The 25,089-nt window shown below is 33.0% G+C and overlaps 1 protein-coding gene and 3 pseudogenes across 1 annotated transcript; 1 reads left to right on the top strand and 3 right to left on the bottom strand.

Moving 5' to 3' along the window:
- Window positions 1-689: 689 nt before the first annotated feature.
- On the bottom strand, window positions 690-1,799 carry LOC120126756 (uncharacterized protein At5g01610-like). The gene is made up of 2 exons (XM_039144853.1): window positions 1,223-1,799; window positions 690-1,125 (listed from the first exon to the last, which is right to left on the bottom strand). Exons 1-2 carry the CDS (start codon window positions 1,700-1,702, stop codon window positions 1,045-1,047), a joined length of 561 nt encoding a protein of 186 aa, XP_039000784.1. The 5' UTR covers window positions 1,703-1,799; the 3' UTR covers window positions 690-1,044.
- Window positions 1,800-3,952: 2,153 nt separating this feature from the next.
- Window positions 3,953-4,484, top strand: LOC120126766 (annotated as a pseudogene).
- Window positions 4,485-17,206: 12,722 nt separating this feature from the next.
- On the bottom strand, window positions 17,207-18,869 carry LOC120127078 (annotated as a pseudogene).
- A 1,178-nt stretch (window positions 18,870-20,047) lies between these two features.
- LOC120127079 lies at window positions 20,048-24,061 on the bottom strand (annotated as a pseudogene).
- Window positions 24,062-25,089: the final 1,028 nt, after the last annotated feature.

Below are 25,089 nucleotides of genomic sequence, written 5' to 3'. Positions count from 1 at the left end.
AAAACAATTTCAGAAAGCTTATCAGAACTTCTTGCACATAGAGAATAAGTATGTGGCCTTGCCACACATCTGGTAGATAACCAAAAGATCACTAATTTTGCAAGGCTTTAACAACCTTCCCAAAGCCAAAGAAAATAAAAGGAAAAAACATAAAATCAAATTTTCCTTCGGAGACAAGTCTGCAAGTTCAAAAACCTAGGGACAAATATACCCCCATCCCATAACCATGATCTACACAAGGTCGTAAATACTTGTTTGAATTATGATAATATATTCCGTGATTCCACTGAGGATTAAACTTGAGCATAGCAATGCAAGTACAAGTCTCTTCAAGAAAGTTAAAACAGAAAACAACAAAATACTGATGAGCTCAGCGCACCTATGCTTATGCTTCCCTCCTTTTTAACACATCGCGTAAATTTTATTAGATTAAAAAGCTCGTACTACATCAATATTTGATATGGAACAGGGGCATCTTGAGATTAAAGAATAATCAACAAAACAACTGAAACACAATATTCAGGCATACAACCCGGATCACATGTTTAGCAAGCAATAAATAAGGGACTCAATAAACTTTTATTATTGAACTTTGTCTCATTATTGATTCATGATGGTGTTCTTGACCCATCAATCTAATTCTTTTTACAACAAAAGAGACTCAATTTAATAGCCATGCTTATATTCAAAATACAAATGAAAATTTTAAAATATGAATTAAATTTCAAAGATTTTATCACCTGAAATAGCCAACCAAATGCTCCCTTCTCCATTTTATCTTCCATATGATAAACTAACCATGAAGGTCATCAACAAATTAATTTTCCAATCTTCCACTGTCACTTCATTGGCTAGCCTCGTTTAGTCAGGAGCCAGCTGGACTTGACATGTCGATGATTCTGCACTATATTGAACAAAGACAAAAATGAAAGCAAATCACACAGGATGGAGACGTAAAGACCATATACAGCAGACATTCCGACCAAAATTTACAATGTTGGAGGGCGAGGCCCTGAATACACTTCAAGTTCAAGGCTAAACTGATTAAGCTATTGAATAACTTCCTTTGCCTTTCCTCCCAAATCTTTCTTGATCAAATTTATATCCAAGTTTCGCAAGTGAATTCTACAATTTGTACAAGAAAAATAATTAATTAAGCTATTTAATAAAATTATATTTCACAAATTATTAATCAGATAATAGGATTCATAAAAAGATGAACCTTTTCGATTGATTTAGCTAATAAATTGCCATCTCGAATCAAATCACCGGATTCCCGAATCGCCGTGCAATCCCTCGGCGTTTCGAACAAAGACAATGAAAGCTGCTTAAAAATGACACCGACATCGAAATAAATGACACCCGAGCTAGGAATATCGACCCGAATCCCTTTGACCGGGAACCAGAGAAACAACTCTTGAGACGAAATCCCCGACAAGGCCCCGATCTGGCCATAACTCAAAGTGCCCGACACGTTCCTATCATAATGCAGCTCGCTTTCAAACTTGGCATTGCACGCCTGATCCAACTCAACCTCGAACCGACCCTTATCGTCGAATTCGAATCGGGTTATCCCTTTCGGAAGCAGCCCCTTTGGTAGCCCATGGGCCTTTAGGATATCGTAGATAGAATCCTGCTCGCCGTTGACAAACGCGAGGATGAGAATAAAGTGAAGAAATATGGATGGAATTAAAGGAATCATTTTCTTTCTTAAGAATTCGGTGTTAGAACAGGGAGATTGGGGGATTTACAAGACAAAGGGGAAATTAGAGTTAGGGTTTAATGAAAAGTATAGTTGGGGGAAAATGATGAGAAAAGCGAATGAGAGAAGTAGGAGACAAGTGTTTGCCAGCTTGGATACAGAGAGGTTGAGGAGAATGATCAATTATGAGTGGGCCCAATGTCCGTTATCCTCTACGGTTAGAATTTTCCTTATTGTATGACTAAACCAGTAGTTTTCTGCCACGTACATAGGAAAATGTCGTAATTGTAAATTCGTAAAACTTCCGGGGGTGGGTTTCGTGTTTTTCTCGCTGGTTGTTCCAGTTAATTTAAAGGCTATATTTTGTTCAAACTTCAAGCCGGAGCTTGTACACGCGCTTCAAAGGTGCTTGGAGGTTAAGCCAGTTGCTATGTTTGCTGCCATGCCGATTCTTAACTGGTAAGAAGCTGGATTATTTTGGGATTCTAAGGAACAAGCCACTTGGACCTTTTAAAAATAAAAATATAATAATAAATTAAAGCCAATTGGACCATCATTTTAAGCGGGTCTGATATAAGATTCCATGTGGATAGATGAATTATAAAATAAAATAATCAAATTATTAATGAAAAATATTGAAGAATAATTGAATTGTATAAAAATAAATTTTTTAAGAGCGGTTCTTCGCCTTAATACTGAACTTAATTTAAAATTTTATTTAAAAAATAAAATACCTTAATTATCAAATTATTTATTATGATTTTCAAAATTAAATAATTTTTTATAATATTTTAAATATATTTTAAAAATAATTTAATATAACTTTTATAGAAACTATATAAATAATCATTTAATTATTTTTATTTCAAGAAAAAAATTATGCTTTGATCTAATGATGATATAAGTAAATAAAGTTCGGTGCGATAAAAATAGATTAATTATGAAGTGGTCCTTGAATTTTTTAATATTTACATAATTATTTTTCCACTTTTATAAAACGTTTAACATGATACTATATATATATATATATATTAAAATCTAATACTATAATTCATGAACTACCATTCCATCTATTAGTATGATACTCCGTCCCACCCCCGAAAATATTAGTATGATATCCATATTAACGTCGAAAGCAAGTGTTATATTTGAACTCTCATTTTTGAGTTATGTGATACCTAAGTTAGAATTATGTGAGTGATAAATCAACTAATCAAATATGACATATACTATAATAATAGTTTAAATATAGTATCAAGTATGAACTACATATACATATCAAATATTTTAAAAGTGTATATATATTAATCAACAATTTTAAAGTATGCGGTTAAAAACTTTCAATTAGTACCCCTTATCTTTTCTAGATTATGAGTTCAATGTTTATGGGAATGTAAATTTTCTTTGTCCCTCCTCTAAATAGGAATTATTCAAATCAAAACAAAATAAATACATAAAAATATATACTATACCAAACATTTTATTAAGGGTAATTCTATGCGAATAGTCCCCTATATTTTCGATCTGACCGACTTTGGTCACCAATTTAAAAATTAAAGAAAATGGTCCCTAACATTATTGACCAATTTGATTTTAGTCTTCAGCATTAACTCTGTTAGTTTTTAGTCCCTCAACCATGTTTGGGACTTGAACAAAAGGGGTTAACATAAATTAATGGAAAATGGACTAAAACCGAACGCATAGATAATGTGAAGGACTATTTATCTTTAATTTTTAAATTGATAACCAAAGTCTGTCAGACCTAAACAAAAGGGACTATTAGCATAGTTTACCCTTTTATTAAAATACAAATAAGTGCTACATTGCATATTTTTGAAAAATATAAATTTATTAATAGAACTTAATTGGGTTGATATCGTTATTAGTATAACATATAAAAAATTTAACATATTTAAATATCTATTGTTATCAATTGAGTTATCAAGTACGAGTACGCATACATAGAGCTATAAATATTATTATCAATGATTAAGAGTCTTTGATCTATACTATCTTTATTCCCCATATATAAAAAAGGCCAACAAAAACTCTGATTAGTGTAAATATTACAAAAAAAGAAATACAAGTTCAACTGTGAATATTTTTTGTCAAAGTAAAGGGTTAACATGTGAAATTATACATAGTTTTAACTGTTAGGCACCGCAGGGTTCGGGACCGTAGGGAACCACGTTGCAAAATCCAAGCCCGATAGTCCGACTAACCGAACCGTATTGTTGAAAACAGAAACACCTCTAAACGGTTCACTCAACTGAACTTTTCTCCGAGTCTCCATCTCCCCCCCCCCCGGGTCAATGGCGATTTCAACCATCCAAAAGCTCACTTCCCACATCCACCGTCTACCGTCGCTCTCCTCCCACATCTTCACCCGATCCCCCGCCACCTTATCACCCTCCAAGAAGGTTTCGGATCGGATCGTCAAAATTTTCGCTATCCACCCAGAAGGGCAAAAGCGTGAGGTAGCGGGCCTAACATGCCAGAGCTTACTGTGAGCCTTGACTGACTGTGGGTTGATCGATCCAGCGTCTCACCGCCTCGAGGAGATCGATGCTTGCTCCGCGGAATGCGAGGTCAACATCGTCCAGGAATGGCTCGAGAGGCTTCCACCCCGTACCTACGACGAGGAATATGTGCTGGTAAGGAATTCGAGGGGTCGTATCTTAAACAAGCACTCCAGGCTTGGCTGTCAGGTCGTGCTTACGCCTCAGCTCCAAGGTATGGTCGTCGCTGTCCCCGAACCTAAGCCCTGGGATATTCCATAAAAGTCTGTAGAACGAAAGAGAAATGTGGGAGCTTTTAATGTATTTATGTTGTTTTTATGGGAGTAATAATAATTTGGGTGCTTTGAAAGAAAAGGATTTTATTCCATGTAATCTGGGTGTGTTCGAATTTAAATGCAACTGATTCTACAGATTTTGGTGTTATTTCTGGATTTCTTCTATTATGTCCATTGGGTTGCTGCAAAGTATAGGGAACTAATGTAAATGTTTCGAAAATCATATGAAAAAGTGCATTTAATTTTAGGGGATTTTTCAAGTGATTAAAGCTTGCTGCTACTAGGTGTAATGGGAAAGGAAGCTGTCATGCAACTGTAAGCATTGTGATATTTCCTTTCCTTTTTACCCATTACCTGATTTGAAAAGAAAAAATGTTGCAGCCTTCTACTGAAATTGACCCTGTTCCCTGGGTGAAGGTGAGCTTTGCTCTTAGGTAGCTGGTTTGGTTCTTATCAGAGCTGCTAGATAGAATTGAGTGAAGGACCAGAGGTGGTGCAACTATACGAGCCCTACCGGAGGGAAATTTCAGGAAACAGTGATTGAATTCAAATGAATGAGAGATTATCCTAGGTGGTGCAGTGCAGCATGATTGTTTCTTTCGAGGGTGTCCGGTTTTGTTAATTTGAGGCATCAAAGATGTTAGATGGAAACTTTTGGTCCATTTTGGCGAGTGTTTCTTCCTCAGAGCGTAGTTAATGCATAACTGATTATTAGGTGATACATATAGTTTATCATGGTCCGGGTTTTACGAACAAAAGGAGTGTTTGATGTCTCTTCACGGAATAAGTTGGATAAATACAGCATCAGACGAGAACAGGGTAGAGCTGAATTATATCTGACCTGATGGGCTTGAAATATTATAGGCTGCAGACAAATGAAGTTCCTGTTGTGCAAATTACTAATGTTCTTATGACATATTTGACATGCTAGCAAGTTGAAATTCTTGTCATATTTAAGTTTGCATTGAGATGAATTAAGCATAAAATTGGACAGAATCATTGTACCTAGGTGATTTCACTTGTCGAAAAATATCAGATAGTGGTGCTCTTCTGATACTGAACCTTTATGAGCAATTCACGTTTTCAAAGATTATTAGTGTTAGCGGATGACAATGAGTAGAACAATAAGAAAGGAAAACAAAAATATAGAAGATTATATGAGAGTATGTGGAACCCTAAAACCTTAAACACAAAATTATATAGACATACTAACTATAGTTGAATAAAATTGTAACATACATAACATAATAACAATACAAGTTTGGAGATGGCTAACATCACAACATTACAATTTTGGAGGGGTTTAAAAGATTGTTATGTATCTCTTATTATGTTAATCTGTTGATTTTGTTTTTAAATTATTGTATTATAGATATATATATATATATATATATATATATATATATATATATATATATTACTGTGGTGGATCTACTAAGGCGTGAGATTGGGTAAATGTTCACTCTAAATCCGATCTTTCTTTTATTTTATTGATTGTATCCGTCTTAAAATTTATTTGTGTTTATTTTGTTGATTGTGTCCATCCTAAAATTTAGTTTGTGCTTAGTTTGTATACAAATTTTATGTTGTTAATATATATATGTCACACCCTCGAAAATATTTATGGATCCATAATTGTATATTTAAATATATTTTATAGGTAAAACGGGTTGTAATTAAAAAAATCATTAATACAATATAACCTCTATAAATTAATACTTGATAAATTAATAATCTCTCTAAAATAATAATTTTTCTCGGTCTTGACTTGAGCCTAAGATCCAAATTAATAATTTCGATAAATTAATAAGATAATAATTTTTCGGAATACCTTATTTAAATTTATAGTCCCTTCAATATTATAAATTAATAATTCTATAAAATTACAAATATAAGTAGGACAACCTTTAGATGTGAAGCCATGGTTGGTTGGTTTCGATTTGGATTTGGATTGACTAATTAGGAATGCTTAATGTTGTTTATATAGTGATTGATTTTCTTACCATAGATGAACTTGTTTTAAGTTTTAACTAGTACTACGTACTACAATGAACTTTGATTTTTTAGTAGTAGGTATTATATTTAATTAGTTACATTGTAATGAACATAATTTAATTAGTCAATACAATGTATATATTTTATTCATGAAAGATAATGTAAGATCGTTGAATCGAAAAATATATATTAAATTAATAAATTATTAATTTATAAATTAATTAATATCTCTTTAAATTAATAAAATTATGCGATCCCAACATTATTTATTTATAGAGGTATATATATATATATATATATATATATATATATATACATATACGAAAACAGTTTTTAGCCCAAATAAATCCACATTACTTGGGCCAGCCTTGTCAATCCACACTAAATTTGGGAATTTGGACCTCTACCTCTTAACAACAGAGCAGTAAAGCCTCAAGAGCTAGAAATGGAAATCCTAACCCTAATTCTCGATTTTGTTATATACAGTACGCCTACCTCTTCATCTCTCCCTTTTTAGCGGCGTCTCTATGTTTCTGATCAGCGAACGCGAGGAAGAAAACCTATTTTACTTGGATGTGTTTGCCCTTTTGTTTAGAGAGAAATTTGCATTATAATAATGGAACGGTAAAGCAAGTCAGCTTCTTGGTTGGGTGTAGATAGAAACGACCCACTCAGTCAATTTATTGAAAATTTGAAATTGCTTGCAATATTTAAGGTCTCAGCCAGTACCACTCGCCTGGATCTGATTGTTTTTTTTTCCTGATTTTTCAGGCCCTTTTACCACTGCCATATTCCTTTCTAGTTTTGTTTTTCCTCTCAAAGATGAAAAGAAAATGCTTTGCAAACGTACTCTGTCCCTAAACTCATTGTAAAGACGAATTTGGTTGGAATACATTTCTCTCTTTTTCTTTTTAAAATTTCCGCTTAAATCTTAAAACCTGTTTCCATTGTTTTTATTGAACAGTGCCTTTTTTATTACAAAAATTGAGGAAAAAAATGTTCAGTTTTTTTATTATTATTTATCAAAGAATACAACTTAAAATATCAATAGATTGGTTTAAGTAATAAATAATTTGATGTTACTCAAATAGATATGAGTTTGACACCTTATATATGAAAAAATTCTTATTTTCGTCAACTAAAATCAAGTAAGCAACATAAATAAATTTGAATTAATCAAGACAAAATCTCATGGGACAACAAAATAAATTATAATTAAACACTTAAACGTAAAGTTATTATCAAAACTTTACAATAATTGTAATTTAAATAACATGATTTACTTTTTACATATTTTTTCTTAAATAATTTTTTAAACAAACTATTTCACTTGAATGCCTCATTTGATGAAATTTTTTTAAATACAGTGTATATGTATATAGTTAAAAGGAACCAAAATCATGGAATGAAATTTAGAAAGCAAACAATTAAACGTTTATAAATTCATCCTTAAAACGAATCACAACTCTCCAATCTTTGAGTCTCCACCTCCAAACATCCCAACTAGCTGCAAACAACATACCAACAAAAACCTGTCCAAAAATAACCTCTTATCGCGTTGTTTTTTTCATAACAACTCATTTAGTTGTTCATTCTTTAAAAACCTTCTCCCCCATTTCACTTACCATCTGCAAACATCGCTCGACACTTAATTCTCCATATTGTTCATTATTTGTCAATCATTCAACCCATTCATTTTTCATTTGTTCATTTGGGACTTGCATTTCAAACAAATTTCTACTTTGGTAAGGTTCTCTTTTCTGTTGTTCTTCGATGGGTGAAATGGGTCTAGTTGAGCTTCGTCGAGTGTTTCAAATGTTTGATAGAAACGGAGATGGCAAGATAACGAAGGAAGAGCTCAATGATTCACTACAAAACATGGGTTTATTCATTTCCGAAAAAGAATTAAATCAAATTATCAAAAGAATCGATGTGAATGGAGATGGTTTCGTGGATATTGATGAATTTGGTATATTGTACCAAACGATAGCGGAAGAGCAAAATGATGAAGATGACATGATGGAAGCATTTAACTTCTTCGATCAAATAGAGACGGATTCATCACATTCGAGGAGTTGATGTCGGTTTTGTCATCGCTAGGGTTAAAGCAAAGAAGAGCTATTGAGGATTGTAAGAATATGATATCAAAAGTGGATGCAGATGGAGATGGAAAGATTAATTTAATGGAGTTCAAGCAGATGATGAAATGTAGTGAGTCGCTGCCTTCAGATAAGTTAATAGTATAGATATACAGAGAGAAGGGGGATTAATTGCACTATATATTCTGCAATCGGGAAAAGGAAACAGTTAACCATGTTTTGTGTCAATGTGATGTGGTTTGACAAGTGTGGCAAAGATGGAGTCGTTTGTGGAAGGCAAACTTAGTGTTTCCTATGAACGTTAAAGGATTTTTATAGGTATGGTTCAATCAAAACATTAGGAAAAAGGTTAGACCTCTAGCAAGTGGGAGTTTTTTGTATAATCTGGAAAATATGGTTGTGTAGAAATAAAACAATGTTTAATGGCTGCTTTTTCGGTGGATCAAATTTTTAATATTGTCTTGCTGCAGATAGGTGTATGGGCTCATTATCAATGGCCGTTGCTAATCCCCGTCGTTGAAGATTTCGTTCGTAGTCCCGAATCAATTACTCTTGGTTACTGCTAGTAGAGATTGAGTCGATTCTTCAGTCTTTGCTGGATTTATATTGCTGTTTATTATAGTGCTGTTTTGTTTGGGGTGTCTGTAAAGGAATCTGTTTTATTAGCTCAGTTATTGGTCTTTGCTTTCTATTCTTTAAGCTAGTGGCAGGAAGCTTTGAAAGCCTTATTGTTATATGGCAGGATTTTAGTACTGCTTTCATTTGTTCTTGGATTCCAGTGTATGGTTAGGCTTAGCGACTGTGTTTGTCTAGTTGAGTATTTTACAGTAGGTGTACACTATTCCTTGTTCTTTAGTATGCATACTCTTTTTCTCTCTCCTTTTCTACTTAGGTTTAAGATTTTAATGAAGTTTTTGATATGGTGTACTTTGTAAACATTTATAATATAAAATACCTTCTTTAAAAAAAAACAATTGTATATTTTAAATTAATGTTTAAACTTTTAAATATTTTAATTTTATCAATAAATTATAACTTTAATTTTAAATTAGCCTCAAAACGTTTGAACATTTTAAATTTATCTCTAAATGTTCACTGCTTTACCTAATGAATTTTATTAATTTCTTAAAAGTACCTATAAAAGCAAAAATACCTAACAATTTTAGAGCAAATCTAAGCCCAGATTTGTGCTGTCTTGGAATTTTAGCGTGTAGATCTACGTCGATTAAAAGACTTTATCACAAATCTAAGCCCAGATTTGGAATCACCGTGAGCAGATGATATTCTCAGGGAAAAAAGGCGTCAAACGGAGGTCGGAGTGTAGCGGCGGACGGTGGACATGACGGTGGACGTGGGTGGAGAAAATAATTTTTAAAAACGCCTGGGCTCGGGGCTCTAGAGAGAAGCAGGCACATGCCAAAGTCATCATTCGATAATTTTTTTTTTTTGAAAATTCATCAGTGGATGAAAATCCTTTGGTTGAAGAAGCTGAAACTGAAACGACGCATAATTCGAACGGAGGGGAGTTTGTTACAACAGGAGGAGCTTCCGATGAGGAATCGTATGTGGGAATGGAATTCGAATCCGAAGAAGCAGCCAAAGTGTTCTACGATGCCTACGCCACACGTGCGGGATTCATCATGCGTGTGGATGCGTTTCGCAGCTCAATGCGTGACGGTAAAGTCGTTTGGCGACGACTGATCTGTAACAAGGAAGGTTTTCGAAAGCTGAGACCTCGTAGCCTAGTGCCATTACGAGAGAAGGCTGTAAATCAATGATCGTTGTAAAGAAAGAAAAATCAGGGAAATGGGTTGTTACGAGGTTTGTTAAGGAACATAATCATTAGCTTGTTCCTATTCCTATCAATGCTCGGAGAAGCATGCTTTTATCGCAAACGTCGGTATGGTTTTTTCCTTTTCCCTTGAAATAAATTGCATTGCGTTGACAAGAAATAGATTGTGAAAGGAATTATCTGGGTATAGATTTACTATGGGATGGAGGGTTGATTTTCATAGCAGTGTAAAATTGAACCATTGTTGGTGAATGAAAATATACTGCAGTCTTTTCAGGAGAAATAAACTCAGTAGAATTGAACATTAGCTGATATATGATACCATTACGCTTGATAATCAAGCTACAAATATTCTGAAGGGCAATGAAACAACAGTATTATCTCTTACAAATAGAACCATGTATCAGTGGGGAGAAAGTACTCATTCTTCTCGTAAGAGTGACCTGTATGCCTACATGTCAATTATACTTCAATTTAAAGCCTTGGAGCATTACCGTTGGTCTTTCTATGTCTTCGTAAAAGTTAGAAGTACAAGTCTGACTGTTTATCGGCTTCAAAATTGGTCAATTCATGTTTTCAGGAGTGAGATTGGCATGTTTAAAACTCCTTGAGGTTTAAACTCATTTTAGGTAAATATGTAGCTTGATCAGGGAACGGTTTAGAACCCATTCGGGTTAAACTTTCAGAAGAGCTGTAGTACACACATATCACTAAGATTTTCAAGATTAGTACTAGCCTTTTTAGGACCGACCTAAAGATATTGTTCCATTATCCAGAACTAGATGAAGAAAATGGAATGTCTAAAGCTAAATGGTAGCTATGTGTCTGAAAAGTATCAGAGAGCTTTGCTTTATGAGTTATCTTATGTTTCTGGATTATTATATTAGTGTTGATTAATGTTTGTTTAGAAATAAGACTTACAGTTAAAAATCGAGCTTGAAGTTCAACAACCCTATGGATCTAAAAGCTTCCTTGACCTAATGGGCTCATTGTGGGAGATTTTATTGTTGAACAATTTGCTTGAGCCTTGATTTCGGTCATATGTTATTGTTGAACAAGGAGGAATTAGCTTTTGAAACAGTGAAACCAAGGCTTTCAACCAAAAATTTCCTCAATGTCTCAAACCATGCTCTAGGAGCTTGCCTAAACCCATAAAGTGCCTTTTTTAAATAGCACACCAGTTCCTTCCCATCTTCAATCTTCTGCTCAAACCCCGGAGGATGACTCATGTAAATTTCCTCAGTTAACTTCCTATTGAGGAACGCATTGTTAATATCAATTTGTCTAAGCGACCAATTCTTCATGACAGCAACAGCCAACACAATCCTTATTGTGCTTTTCTCGAACAACCGGACTAAATGTCTCAGAGAAGTCTCTCCCCACCATTTGTGAATAACCCTTGGCAACCAGACGAGCCTTAAACATGTCAACTGACCCATCAGGCTTATTCTTTACTTTAAAAAGCCACTTGCAACCTACTACTTTGCATGTAGGTAGTAGAGTCTTCAATTCTCATGTGCCATTCTTCATAAGAGCATTATACTCATTGTGAACTGCTTCACACCAATTAGATGCTGCAATGCTTCATATACATTAGTTGGCACTTGAGGACTTGTCTCAGCAAGCAATATTTTGGGCTTAAAAATGTCAGTCTTCCCACGAGTAACCATGGAATGTGTATTCTGAATTTGCCGTAATAGTGGTGGTGGTGGTGGTGGTGGAGATAGAGGTGATGGAGATGGAGATGATGAAGATGGAGATGGAGATGGAGATAGAGATGAAGATGGTGGTAGTGATGTAGCAATTGTGAATGGGTGAGATGAATATGATGTGGATGGTTGTGATGAAATTACATTGTGTGGTGATGAAGTGAATGAATGTGATGATGTTATGAATGGATGTGATGATGTTGAAGGTGTAAGAGATGGTAGATTTGAAGGATAAGATGTTGATATTGGTGATGATAACTCTAGCATTTGTTGTGGTAATGAGGAAGATGGTAAAACTAACTTGTGACTGTGTGTGTTAGTGTAAGAAAGAAAGAAATAATAAAACATGTTGTTTTGGGAGCTGATATTTTGTACACTTGAACACTTTTGTTCAGTTTTAACAGGATTGTATGTCATTGGTGGAGTAGAGGTACTATGAAGGTTTTGAAGTTTTTAATAAGGGAACTCATTTTCTTCAAAGTGAACATGCCTTGACAGATAGACACGACCACTAGAATCTAAACATTTGTATCCCTTATGAGTAGGAGAGTAACCCAAGAAGACACAAGCAGATGACCGAAACTAAAATTTATGTTGATTATAAGGTCTTAGAAATGGGTAACACACACAACCAAAAACCCTTAAAAACTGTAATCTGGTGTTTTGTGAAAAAGTTTTTCATATGGCAAAATGTCAGACAATGCCCGTATAGATAATCGATTAATAAGGAACACTGCACTAAAAGAAAACATCATTCTAAAAACTTAATGGCATTGTAGCTTGAGCTAGCATAGAGAGACCTACCTCAACTATTTGTCAATGCTTCCTTTCCACTGAGTCATTCTGTTCTAAAGTGTGAGGATATGCCATCATGTGCATAGTGCCTTGCTCTTTCATGTAGGCTTGTAGAGCACCAAACTATACCTACTATGTGCATCAGTGAAACACCTTGAGCTTGACACCAAACTATTTTTATACCTGTTTATGAAACTTAAGAAAAATAGTTTTAACTTCAGATTTTTGTTTTAAAAAATAGATCCAAGTATACCTACTATGTGCATCAGTGAAGGTAACATAGTATTTAAATCCATTAGAGTACACAGGGGCAGGACCCCATACATCAAACACTACAAGCTCTAAAGGTTGTGAGTAAGCAGTATGTGATTCATAAAAGGGCAACTTATGTGATTTAGCAAGCTGACATGCTTTGCACAACATTTGATCTTTATTTATATCAAAAGGAATTACATTGTAGTGTTTTAGTGTAGAAAGCAAAACTTATTTAGAAGGATGACCTAGCATTTTGTGTCATACATCCATAGACACTCTAGTATTTTACAATATAGTAGCTTATTGAAGACAAAGAATTATGAACAGAATTATGAATATGAACCCTATCACCAGTAGGCAGGCAATTGTTATTATCAACAGAGTCACTATCAACAGGCTTATTCATGTCAATATTGAATTTGTACAGTCCTCCATCTTCACTTCCTTTTAACAGAATTTTTCGAGTGTACAGGTCACAAACTTGACAAAAATTAAGATAAAATTCAAGCAGAACTTGATTGTCCTGAATGAATTTGGAAACATATAACATATTTTTAGTGATATTAGGAACACACAGTAACTTATTTAAATGAAACTTATTAGTCCTATCATATAAAAATGAGTTACTAGTGCACTGTATTGGTAGAGAACTACCATTACCAACAATCACACTACCTGTTCCAGAGTGAGTATCTTTAACCTGTAGGTTGTTAAAGTCTTTAGTGATATGGTGTGTTGCTCCAGAATCTGGATACCAGGCATTATCATTCACAGTTTCGGGTGTAGCTATGTAAGCTTGAGATGTGGTATGAGACTGAATAGGGGTTGTGGACTGAGGTGAATTTACAGAAGGAAATGATGACATATTGAAAGGATTTGGCAGGCTTGCTGATGAACGTTAAAAGGAAAGGTATGTGGGCGAAAAACAAGACCTTGATGGGCTGCTATCAAAGGTGAAAGGGCATAGTACGTGGAATTATAAGGGATGAAGGTGTCACTGTTTGAACTATAAGAACTGACATTGGCTTGAACATTGGAATAACATTTGTTATTGCTATTCTGTGGGGGGCGAGATGATTCATTTTTGTAATTCATGTCAAACCTATAATAACACCTTTCAACAAGGTGTCCCATTCTGCCACATAACTGACACTGTGGTCTCGAGAATGAAAACCGCCCTTAGCCTCTACCCTTATTACTGTTGATATTATTATTGAAGTTTTGACCATCATTCTCAACAAATTCATTGTTATTTTGATATTCAAGATGTGACAAATTATTAGGGACCACTTGATCATTTGCAGCTTGAGTAGCAACATGAGCACATACAGTGACATGATTGAAGGAATGTGATTGTCTAGTGTCAGCATCCAGTAATATAGTGCTAACAGACTTTAAGTATGGATGAGTGGAAGTAGCAGTTATAACAGTGATAACTAACTCAAACTCAGGTGGAAGTCCATTTAAAATGGCAGTGATATGTTCATGTTCTAAAATTATCTCACCACATCTAGCTAGATTGTCACAAACAGACTTAATTTTCATCAAGTAATCTCTCATAATCAGTTCCCCCTTCCTCTGAGAATGAAACATTCTCCTATAGGACATTAACCTAGAAGTAGTCTTACCACTGTATAACCTATGCAGTGTACTCCAGATTTCAGCTGTAGTATTAAGACCTATGAGATAAGACAACACTTCCTCGCTAACAGTAAAGAGCAACCATGAGGCAAGTGTTCCATCTTGCTCTTCATATAGTTCATATTCAAGGTTTAAACTAACTACACCATCTGAAGTAATATACTGTGTAGGCCAGGAAACATTTGAGTCTATATATTTCTGAAGTCTCTGTGTTTTAATAGTGAGAAAAACTTGTTGATGCCATATCAAATAATTGTGATCATCTAAAGTGGCATTAATCTTCTTAGTAAAGAACAACCTATTAGGAGCAGAAGAGGCAGAACTACCAGTGGCATTTAGAACAGTTTCATCAATAGAATTTGCCATTCAGAGCACAAGACAGATAGTAGACAAATCACAGGTTTGCAACCAAAAAACAGCAAAGAGCTGAATGCAATAAGCTAACCAATCAAAGGATAAGAACGTTCTCACCAGTATCGAAGATCCGCCGAAGAGCTTAGACAAAGTACCGAATTAAGCAAAAAACTGAAGAACAACTAGAATAGAGAAGACACAACAAATCAATCCTGAGAACAAGCACATACGAAAACCAAATTTGTCAAGAGACCTAAAGAATTCAATCAATTTGTATCAGATTACGATATTAGGGCAAGTAAGGGCAGTAGCACAACTGTAGCAGAACGGAAGTAACGAATGCCAAAAGAAATTAGGTGAATCAAGATGCGAGTTCAATTGAGAGTACTAGTAGAACAATATGACCGGAATCGCAAAGTATAACCAAAGAGGATGCGACGAATCAAGAATCCAAATGACGAGCAACCATAGAGAACTCGACGAGGAAGCAAAAAAAATACGCAGAACGGAAGACAAAAGGTCGCAAGAATTTAGGCGAACTGGAAATGAAGATAAGACTAACTATGGTAAACTGGAAAGGGAAGAGAGAATCAAAACAGAAGAAAGAAGACAGTTTTGCAAAACTTTACTGAATATTAAAAACGTATACAAAGTTCAAAAAATACAAAAAATACTTCTCATCGAGTCATGAATAGTGAACATGCCCACTATATAACACAATGCTTAACTAATTAGCCCAACTAACAGACTTCAGTTACAACAACTTAACCAGAAACGATTACAGCTAATCAACTATAACCAGCTGCATTATTATACTCTCTAATATGAGCTTCTAATCAATTTCAAACAAGGGTTGGGGTTATCCCAAATATCTTTAGAAATAATCTCATACGCACTTTTGATCGTTAATAGCCTGCGAGAACCATTCTGCCAATAGCAATGATCTTTTCAAAGAGAGTGATTTGGAGGAGCAATGCTTTAGATATAAAAATCAAATTTATAGTTAAATATTAAAAAATTAATTAAAATCAATTTTGACAAATTTATTTAATAAATTAACAACGGTCTGCAAGCCCTACAATGATTCATCTAAATTTTGATAGATTGTGGTCAATAATATTCGCTTTGGCTGCTTAAAAGTGTAGTAGCACGAATGAAAAAAAATATTTTTGGAAATAATGAAAAAAAATCATTTTTAAATGGTCAAAAAATGGGTCGGAAATATTTAAAGCTCAAATTCGATATAAAATAATTGTACTATTATTTATTATAGTATATTAAAAAAATACATTATATAATTTAATTTAAATTTTGAATTAAAACTTTAATATTATATAGTAGGATTTTATTAAATTATTAATTACACGATATAAAACCATATTTTTCATTGGCCAAATGTTTCATTTCAAAAAGATGGCTTTACATCGTGTGGTTAAGAACTTATCCCGTAAGTCACTTCACTTGATTTATTATCTAATAATTTCCCTGGAGTTATCCCAAGAAACCTCTCGACCTGCAGCTTCATAAACTTGTTGAACCTTGACCATAACAATTGTCTTTTCAGGTTTCTTTGTTTGAAAAAGGTCATTTCCAGAATCAGATTTAAGATATGTTTGTTCCATTGAAAATATTTTTGTACAAAATATTTTATGTTTTTTTGAAAGATGTTGTCCAAATTATTTTCTTACTAGTTGATATTGTAAATATGAAATATAATAAATAATAATATTCATTATAAAAACATAATATCATTATTTTAAAAATATTAGAATTTATTTAATATTATTTAAGTTAATAATATTATTAAAATAATATTTTTATAATTTTATAAATAAAAATATTAAGATTAATATATTATATTAAAATAAAATTATTAAAAAATCTATAAATAAAAAAAAAATTCAGTTTTAATAAAAAAAATAAAGTTTTCAAAAAAAAAATTATTTACCATAAAATATTTTATATTAATCAGTTTGTTATATACTTATATTCTAACCAAACACTAAAAGATATAGAAAATATTTTTGGTGAAACAAACAAACAGTTAAAGTGATCTTATTCAGCAGCAACTGCTCTCATTCAGCATCTGGTCTTAAAACCTAACTTATTCAAACATAAAAAGGTACGTAACAAGTCTCAGAGTAATTTAGCTATAAATTCATCAATGTTTTTATCTGAACTTCCACCTTCATCAACTGCCTGCTTAGCTAAATTCTTCCACTTGCTTGAATTATTCTTGATCTCCTTTCCTTTCTCTCCGGCTTCAGTCACTAATTCCCTTATGCACTCTTTTATGGTCTCTCTTCTCACAATTCCTTCCTCGTTGGAGCGAGCTCTTATTCCGATTCCCCATACGTCTTCTATGTGCTTCGCGTTAGTAGGCTGGTCGGTCCATTCCGGCATTGCCAGCATCGGAACTCCGAGACTAAGTGCTTCGAGAACCGAATTAAAACCGCAATGGGTAAGAAAGCAACCCACCGACTCATGAGACAAGACCTCCAATTGAGGACACCATGACACCACCAAACCCTTCTCCCGGGTCTCTTCAATGAAATTATATGGTAGTTTGGCCTTCTCTGTTTCCCTGACGACCCACAAGAAGTAGACATCACTTTCTTTCAAAGCTGAAGCTAGCTCCGCCGTCTGCTCGATTCGGAGTGATGCATAACTTCCAAACGATACATACACCACTGAGTCCTTTGGTTTTCCACTCAGCCAATTCATGCAAGCACTAACATTTGGCTTGAAGAGATTCATACCGTAGTCTTTATCATTTTGGATTCTTTTGTCCAAATACATAGAAGGTATAGTTGGTCCTACTGTCCTCACGTTCCAGAATTTCGACATCCAATCTACCACCTAATGAAACAAATCCATTGGAACCAAAATGAACCGACTTCCACCATTATTGGTAATTGAAAAAGAAAAAAAAGAAATATGCTCTAAAATCTAAATACCAGTTGCTTACCTCTTTTTCCAATTCGAAAAAGATGTTGAAAAACACCCAATCAGCTCCATCGACGTTAGAAAACTGATGCACGAGCACATCAAACCAAACCGGAGAGGATCCATAAATACCGACAAAAGACGGTAACTCTGAAACTTGAAGCGGAGGCAGTCCCGGAAGAGAAACAGAGTCGCCGGGAGTGGCAGCTGAAGGTGTCCCTTGCAAACATGGTAATACACGCTGTTGACGGCACAAGATTGGGTGAAAAACACCGCCGAGGGTATCCCAAACTGCTTCGCAACATCGAGTGCCCAAGGCATGAACCCATCATAGACGACGGCATCAACAGGGTGACCGGTTTCACCAAGTTTCTCTATTAAAGCTGCAAAGCTCTTGGGACCCACGGACCAGAAAGTTGGGAGGTAGACATCGGAACTGCCGGCCTGATCGTGGCCGCCTCATCGAAGCCGTCGGAAATGGTGTGGAGATCAATAGAGGTGGAAGAAAGGTCGGAGAAGGAGGAGTCGGAGAGGAAGACGGTGGTAACAAGGGAGGGTTTGATGCCTTTGGAGAGCAAGCGTTTAGCGAATTGCAGAATGGGGTTGATGTGACCTTGAGCAGGGTAAGGGAAGACTAAAACATGAGGTGCTTTGGGTTTGTTTTCGTCCCCCATTAAAATCTCTCTATCTCAATACGAAGTTGCAGAATGATGAGTTGACCACTATTGATCGCCTTGCTTTGCCGCCCGATCTTTTTAATGATAACTTTTTGTCATGTTGCGGTTTCGGACAGGCTCGGGTCCATTTACATTTGTTACTTCTTGCTAGCATCTATATTCTCGCCTCGCTCTGTATATTTGTCTTCTTCTTTGCCCTCGGGTAATATATATAAATAGTCTCCCAATTACGTATAAGATATTTTCTTTTAATTCTTTTATTATAAAATATTAAAAATTAATCATTTGATTTAAAAAATAATTAATTTATTAATTTATTAAAATTTAATTATACATGAAGTGTTGGTTAATAAAATTAATATAACAATACATTTAAATATCATTTTTTATAATTTAATATTCATTTTAAAAATAATCTCATAATATTTTAATATTATATCAATTAAAATTTAATATTCAAAATTGATAAAAAATATTTGATTTAATTTTTAATTCAAATACTTAATTAATTCAAATTTTAATTTAAAATTATAAAAAAATATTAAAGACTGCTTTAAAAAAAAACTCGAAATCTTTTGGAATCATCAAGCCATGTGCATATCGCTGTGAAACACAAAAATTAAGTGGTACCGAAACTACTTTTGTCGGCCTTTTTTGTCCTTTTTGTATGGTTTATAGACGTATGAACCGTGCCGTCATGATTAACTATGTTACAACCTAAAATTTCTAAAAAAAATAATATTGTCTTTAATGTTGAAAGTCTAAGTCAATAGTTAGCAGCCGGCTGCTTTTAAAAATAGGCAACATGATTTTGTGGAGAATTGATAAGGGGTAACTATTAATTTAGTCCCTATATTTTAAGATATTTATAAGATTAGTTCTTAAGCTTCAACTATAAATATTCTAACACATTTAACTTCAAAATCATCCCAAATCATTCAAGTTTTCTCTCAATATTAGAGAATTTAGAGAGTTTCTTGAGAGTTGTTTTATCCTTTTTATCAAAAGATAATTTTCATTGTTTTCTCCTCGTTAGATCGAGAAAAGTTGTAATTCTTATTTTCTCATAGTGAAATTCTTCTACATTTGCTTGTGGTTTTTACCCTATATTATTTAGGGGTTCTCCACGTAAAATTTGTGTCTTCTTTATCTTCATTTTTATTTTTTCAAATTATCAGTTGCGATTTTGTTCTATCCGATAGCCGTCTTCCGCAACAATTAAGACTATTTAATAGGTACACTTGAACGACATTCTTTAAAACTTATATATATATATATTACATAATAATTTTATAAATTAAACCAGTTATTTTGTAAATTTATTATAACACAGAACACACACCAATCCTGGACACATGTTACATACACAGGAATAGCCAAGACCAAGATCAGTTGCAAAACTGTAACTTTAAAAATATCCCACGTGCCATGGTCTTCATTCGGGGGCGTAATTTCTAATTTGACTGTAGCTTAGCTATAAATTCATCAATGTTTTTATCTGAAATTCCACCTGCATCCACTGCCCTGCTAGCTAAATTCTTCCATTTGATTGAATTCTTCCTAATCTCTTTGCCTTTTTCTCCAACTTCCATTAGTAATTCCTTGATGCAATTCTGTATAGTCTCTCTTCTCACAATCCCTGTCTTATTGGGGCGAGCTCTTATTCCGACTCGCCATACATCCTCTATGTATTTGGCATTAGTGGCTTGGTCGGTCCACTGCGGCATTGCCAGCATCGGGACTCCGAGACTCAGAGCTTCGAGTACGGAATTAAAGCCGCAATGGGTGAGAAAGACACCTATAGACTCATGCGAGAGTACCTGCAATTGTTTGAGGTGTCTTGTATGTAATTGTCTGGCAGTTTGGATTTCTCTGTTTCCCTGACGACCCACAAGAAGTAGCCGTTTCGGTGTTGCAATGCTCGACCTATCTCTGCCATTTGCTCGGTTCCTAAGGATGCGATGCTTCCGAATGATACGTACACCAAGAGCCCTTGGGCTTTCCACTTAGCCAACTCATGCACGCTTTAGAATTTGGGTCGAAGATATTCATGCCGTAGTCTTTGTTATTTTGGACTCTTTTGTCCAAGTACATTGATGGAATTGTTGGTCCCACCGTCATCACGTTCCACAGCTTTGACATCCAATCCATTACCTAATCACCACACACATCCAAATTGTCAAATTTAGGGTTCGTTTTTTCACTGAAAGCATTTTCACAAAATATTTTTTTTTGTAAAATAAATTATATTTTTTGAAATATATTTTCTGAAAAATATTTTACTATATTTGAAAGATGTTTAAATTTTTTCCATTAGTTGATGATTTTTTAAAAATTAGTTATTACAGATATTAAATACAATAAATAATATTATTTATCATAAAATTTAATATTATTATTTATAAAATATTAAAATAATTTATATAATATTAAAATATTATTTTTATAATTTTATTAATAAAAATATTAATATTGGTATATTTTATTGAAATAAAAATATTATAAATTATATTAATTATTTATTAAAGTAATAGTGTTATATTATAATTTAAAAATATTAATTATATATTTTATATATCTTTATTAAAATATTATTAGATTATTATATTAATATTAAATATATAGATAATATTATTCATTATTAATAATTTAATAATATTACTTCTATGAAATTAATAAACAATATAAATTTTATTAATAATTTATTATATATTATTAAAATAAAAATATAATATCTTATATTATTATAATATAATTGATTATTTTATTATAATATTAAAAATATAATATTATATTATTAAAATATTAATAAATATATTTTTAGATATTTTAATAATTAATATTTTATTAATATGATATTAAATGTTTTATTAATATTAAATTCATAAAATAAAATTATTTTGAATATTTTTTATTTGAAGTGAAAATTTTGAAAAATTACTTACGGAAAGTCAAACCGTAAGTCATTTTCAAAAAACAAAGGAAATTCTTTTAATTAGGAAATATTTTACGTTGACCAACCAATTTTTCTCTAACCAAACACTGAAAAATAAGAAAAACATTTTCCGAAAAACATTTTAGGTAAAACAAACAAACCCTTAATATGTTTTTCAAAAAAAATTGTAATAAATAACCGACGAGTTCATCTCAATTAAAATTGTTAAGATGTGTTTGGTGAAAAAATGTAAGATTTTATTGTAAATAGAATTATAAGAATATAATATTATTTAACGTTTTATTAAAAATACTATTTTTATGTTTTATTGAGAATATAAGATTATCTAAAAGTAAATTTTATCAAAAAAATATAATTTTTTACAGTTTTAAATTATTTATTGATCTGTCAAATTGACAAATAATATTGTGTCAATATGAAATACACAGTGACTATTTACATGAATTATCATATCAAAATGGTTAAATTTTTAAAGTTTAGTTAACATTTATGTTAAAAAAAGTTGATTTCATTCTATTTAAAAGATTGATGATTAGATATAATTTTTGAAAATAAATTAAAATTATATGAACATGAATATAAAATTTAAATTTAAATTTATCATTATATCAAAATAAATTAATAAGCTTCTAATTTTAATTCCATGGAGTTTTTCCTTTCAATTGAAAAAGATAGATAAGAATAGTTATTTTTATTATATGAAGTATATGTGTTTGTGATTTCTATAATAATATAATAGATATATAAATTTATTTTTTATCAAATTGACTGAAATTAACATTGGTGTTATTGAATCCTAAGAGTGGTATCAGTGGTTAAGAGAATTTTTTCCCTTGTTGAGCGAATTTAAATTTAAGTTTTTAAAAATATATATATTATTCTAATTAATTGTTTTTATGTGAAAAATATTTTTACAAAATTTTAACATAACAACAATATAATTAATAAATTCAGTTGTTTATTAGTAAAATAATTATAAATATAAATACATTTTAAATTACTATTTTCATATTTAATATTTTTTTATTTTTAACTTTTTATTCTTTATATATTCTATATTTATTTCACGGTATATAATTGAGAATTGTCATTCTCAATAATAATATTTTTAAAATTTAAATTTATTTTTTTAACTTATCAAGTGCTCTCAGTAATAAAAGAGAATATTATTTTCTCTAAATGTCATAGATTCGAGCAACTACATTTATGAGATGTACGTACGTTGTCAATAAATAATAAAAATTATGGACATATACTATATTGTAATTACCTAAATTAATAAATAAATAAATAAAATGCAGTACATCATATTATTGTTCAAATCAAAATAAATCCACAAACGATTAGAGGATTATTACTATTATTATTATTATTATTTGGGTGTGAACCTACCAAATAATCTCACTGCTTTTCTTTATATTTTATATCTATTTCACGGATCACGGTATATGTTTGAAGTACAAAATTATTTTTCTTAACAATAACATCTTTAAAATTTAAGTTTAAATTATTTTCTTTAAGGTGTAATACGTCATATTAGTGTTTATTCTGGTCAAAATAGATCCACGAACGATCAGAGGGGATGTTTATTATTACTATTATCATCATCATCATCGACATAATATGGGTGTAAACAAAAGAAAAGGAATACGTATTATACCTCTGTCTCCAATTCGTAAAAATGGTTGAAGAACACCCAGTCAGCTTCATCAACGTTGGAAAACTGATTCACAAGAACGTCGAGCCAAGCCGTATACAATCCATAAATAGCAACAAAAGATGGTAACTCGGAAACCTGAAGCGGAGGCAGAGCCGGAAGATAAACACCACTTCGTGGCAGTGGCAGCTGAAGATGTCCCTTCCAAACATGGTAATACACGCTGTTAACGGCACAAGACTGAGTGAAAAACGCGGCCGATGGTATCCCGAACCGCTTGGCCACGTCAAGTGCCCATGGCATGAGCGAATCGTAGACAAGTGCATCAACAGGGTCACCGAGTTTGTTTATTAAAGCAGATAAGCTCTCGGAGCCAACGGAGCAGAAAGTGGAGAGGTAAGTTTCGGCGTCGGCAGCCTGTTGGAAGCCACCTTCGTCGAAGCCGTCGGATATGGTGTGGTGATCAAAAGAGATGGATGAATCGGAAAACGAGGAGTTTGCTAGGAAGACGGTGGAAACAAGGGCGGCTTTGACGCCTTTGGAGAGCAAGCGTTTAGCGAATTGGAACATGGGATTAATGTGACCTTGACCGGGGAAAGGAAAGATCAAAACATGAGGTTTTCTGGGTTTTTGTTCCACCCCCATTGATTCTGCGATCACCACTCTCAGCTGCTATCTGCTGAGATACTCACCGCTCCCCTACCTATTTATAGCCATACCAATCATCATATGCAATTCCATTATTAACTTTTGCAAAATGAAAGAGATGGGCAAAGCAACGAGAGCCACATGTTTCCACAATCAATTTCGCCGGTGCCCAACCTATTTAATATCGCCGATGCCTGCTTCCACAGGCAACGTTTCTTATTCCACTTCTCGTGGGCCGCCAAGTGGCTACGTGGAGGTTTCACAACGTTTTCTTAAAATAAAAACTTTGATGGTGAATGCCAAATGAATTTGAAGCTTGATCTAATCTTAAAAATACTATTACATATAACACACGTGTTTTTAGTAAGTTTTAGCAACGCGTTTCACGTTTGTACTCCAGATCCAGCGTAAGCTGTCCAATGTACCATTACGCATTTATTATCTTTTTATATAAATACAATATTTACATTTTTTTAATCAATTTAGTATATGAAAATTTTATTTTACAAATAAAATATCTGTTTTTTATTTATAAATTTGGTATTTTTATTTATTAAATATTATATATTTGACATTTGAATTTATCCAATATCATACAAAGTAATCCATATTTTGTAAGGGTAGTCTTTATAATTTTATTGATTCGTACAAAATAGACTGTGACACAACAATCTCCTTAAAAAAATCTCCTTAAACCTAATAAGAGAAAAAATAGTGCACCATGGTCACACGACTAAACAATGACTGACAAGCCCTAGCCACAAAATGCCGGGCAAACATAGAAGAGTCATGATACAGAACAAAAAAACAAAAGATGAAAACTCCTTCCACTCTACAAGGGCACGATCGAAACAGAGAAATCACCCACCAAGCCACAACACCACCAAAATCTAACCACATCCACCGTAGAAACAGTAACTGCCCTATCTAAAGCACATAGGTACATCACCAAAGAAAAGCCAAACCACAAAGGCAACCACCTGTCCATGCACACAGTGCAGCAGAAAGATCTGTTGGATCAACCAAAAACAGAATGTAGCACCTGCACAAACGGTCCACAACACGTCCA

The sequence above is a fragment of the Hibiscus syriacus genome, unplaced genomic scaffold (genome assembly GCF_006381635.1).
Source record: "Hibiscus syriacus cultivar Baekdansim isolate YM2019G1 unplaced genomic scaffold, ASM638163v2 tig00110462_pilon, whole genome shotgun sequence".
NCBI classification, from domain to species: domain Eukaryota; kingdom Viridiplantae; phylum Streptophyta; class Magnoliopsida; order Malvales; family Malvaceae; genus Hibiscus; species Hibiscus syriacus.
Note: the sequence above shows the minus strand (reverse complement) of the source record. Positions and strands in the feature narration are given on the sequence as shown.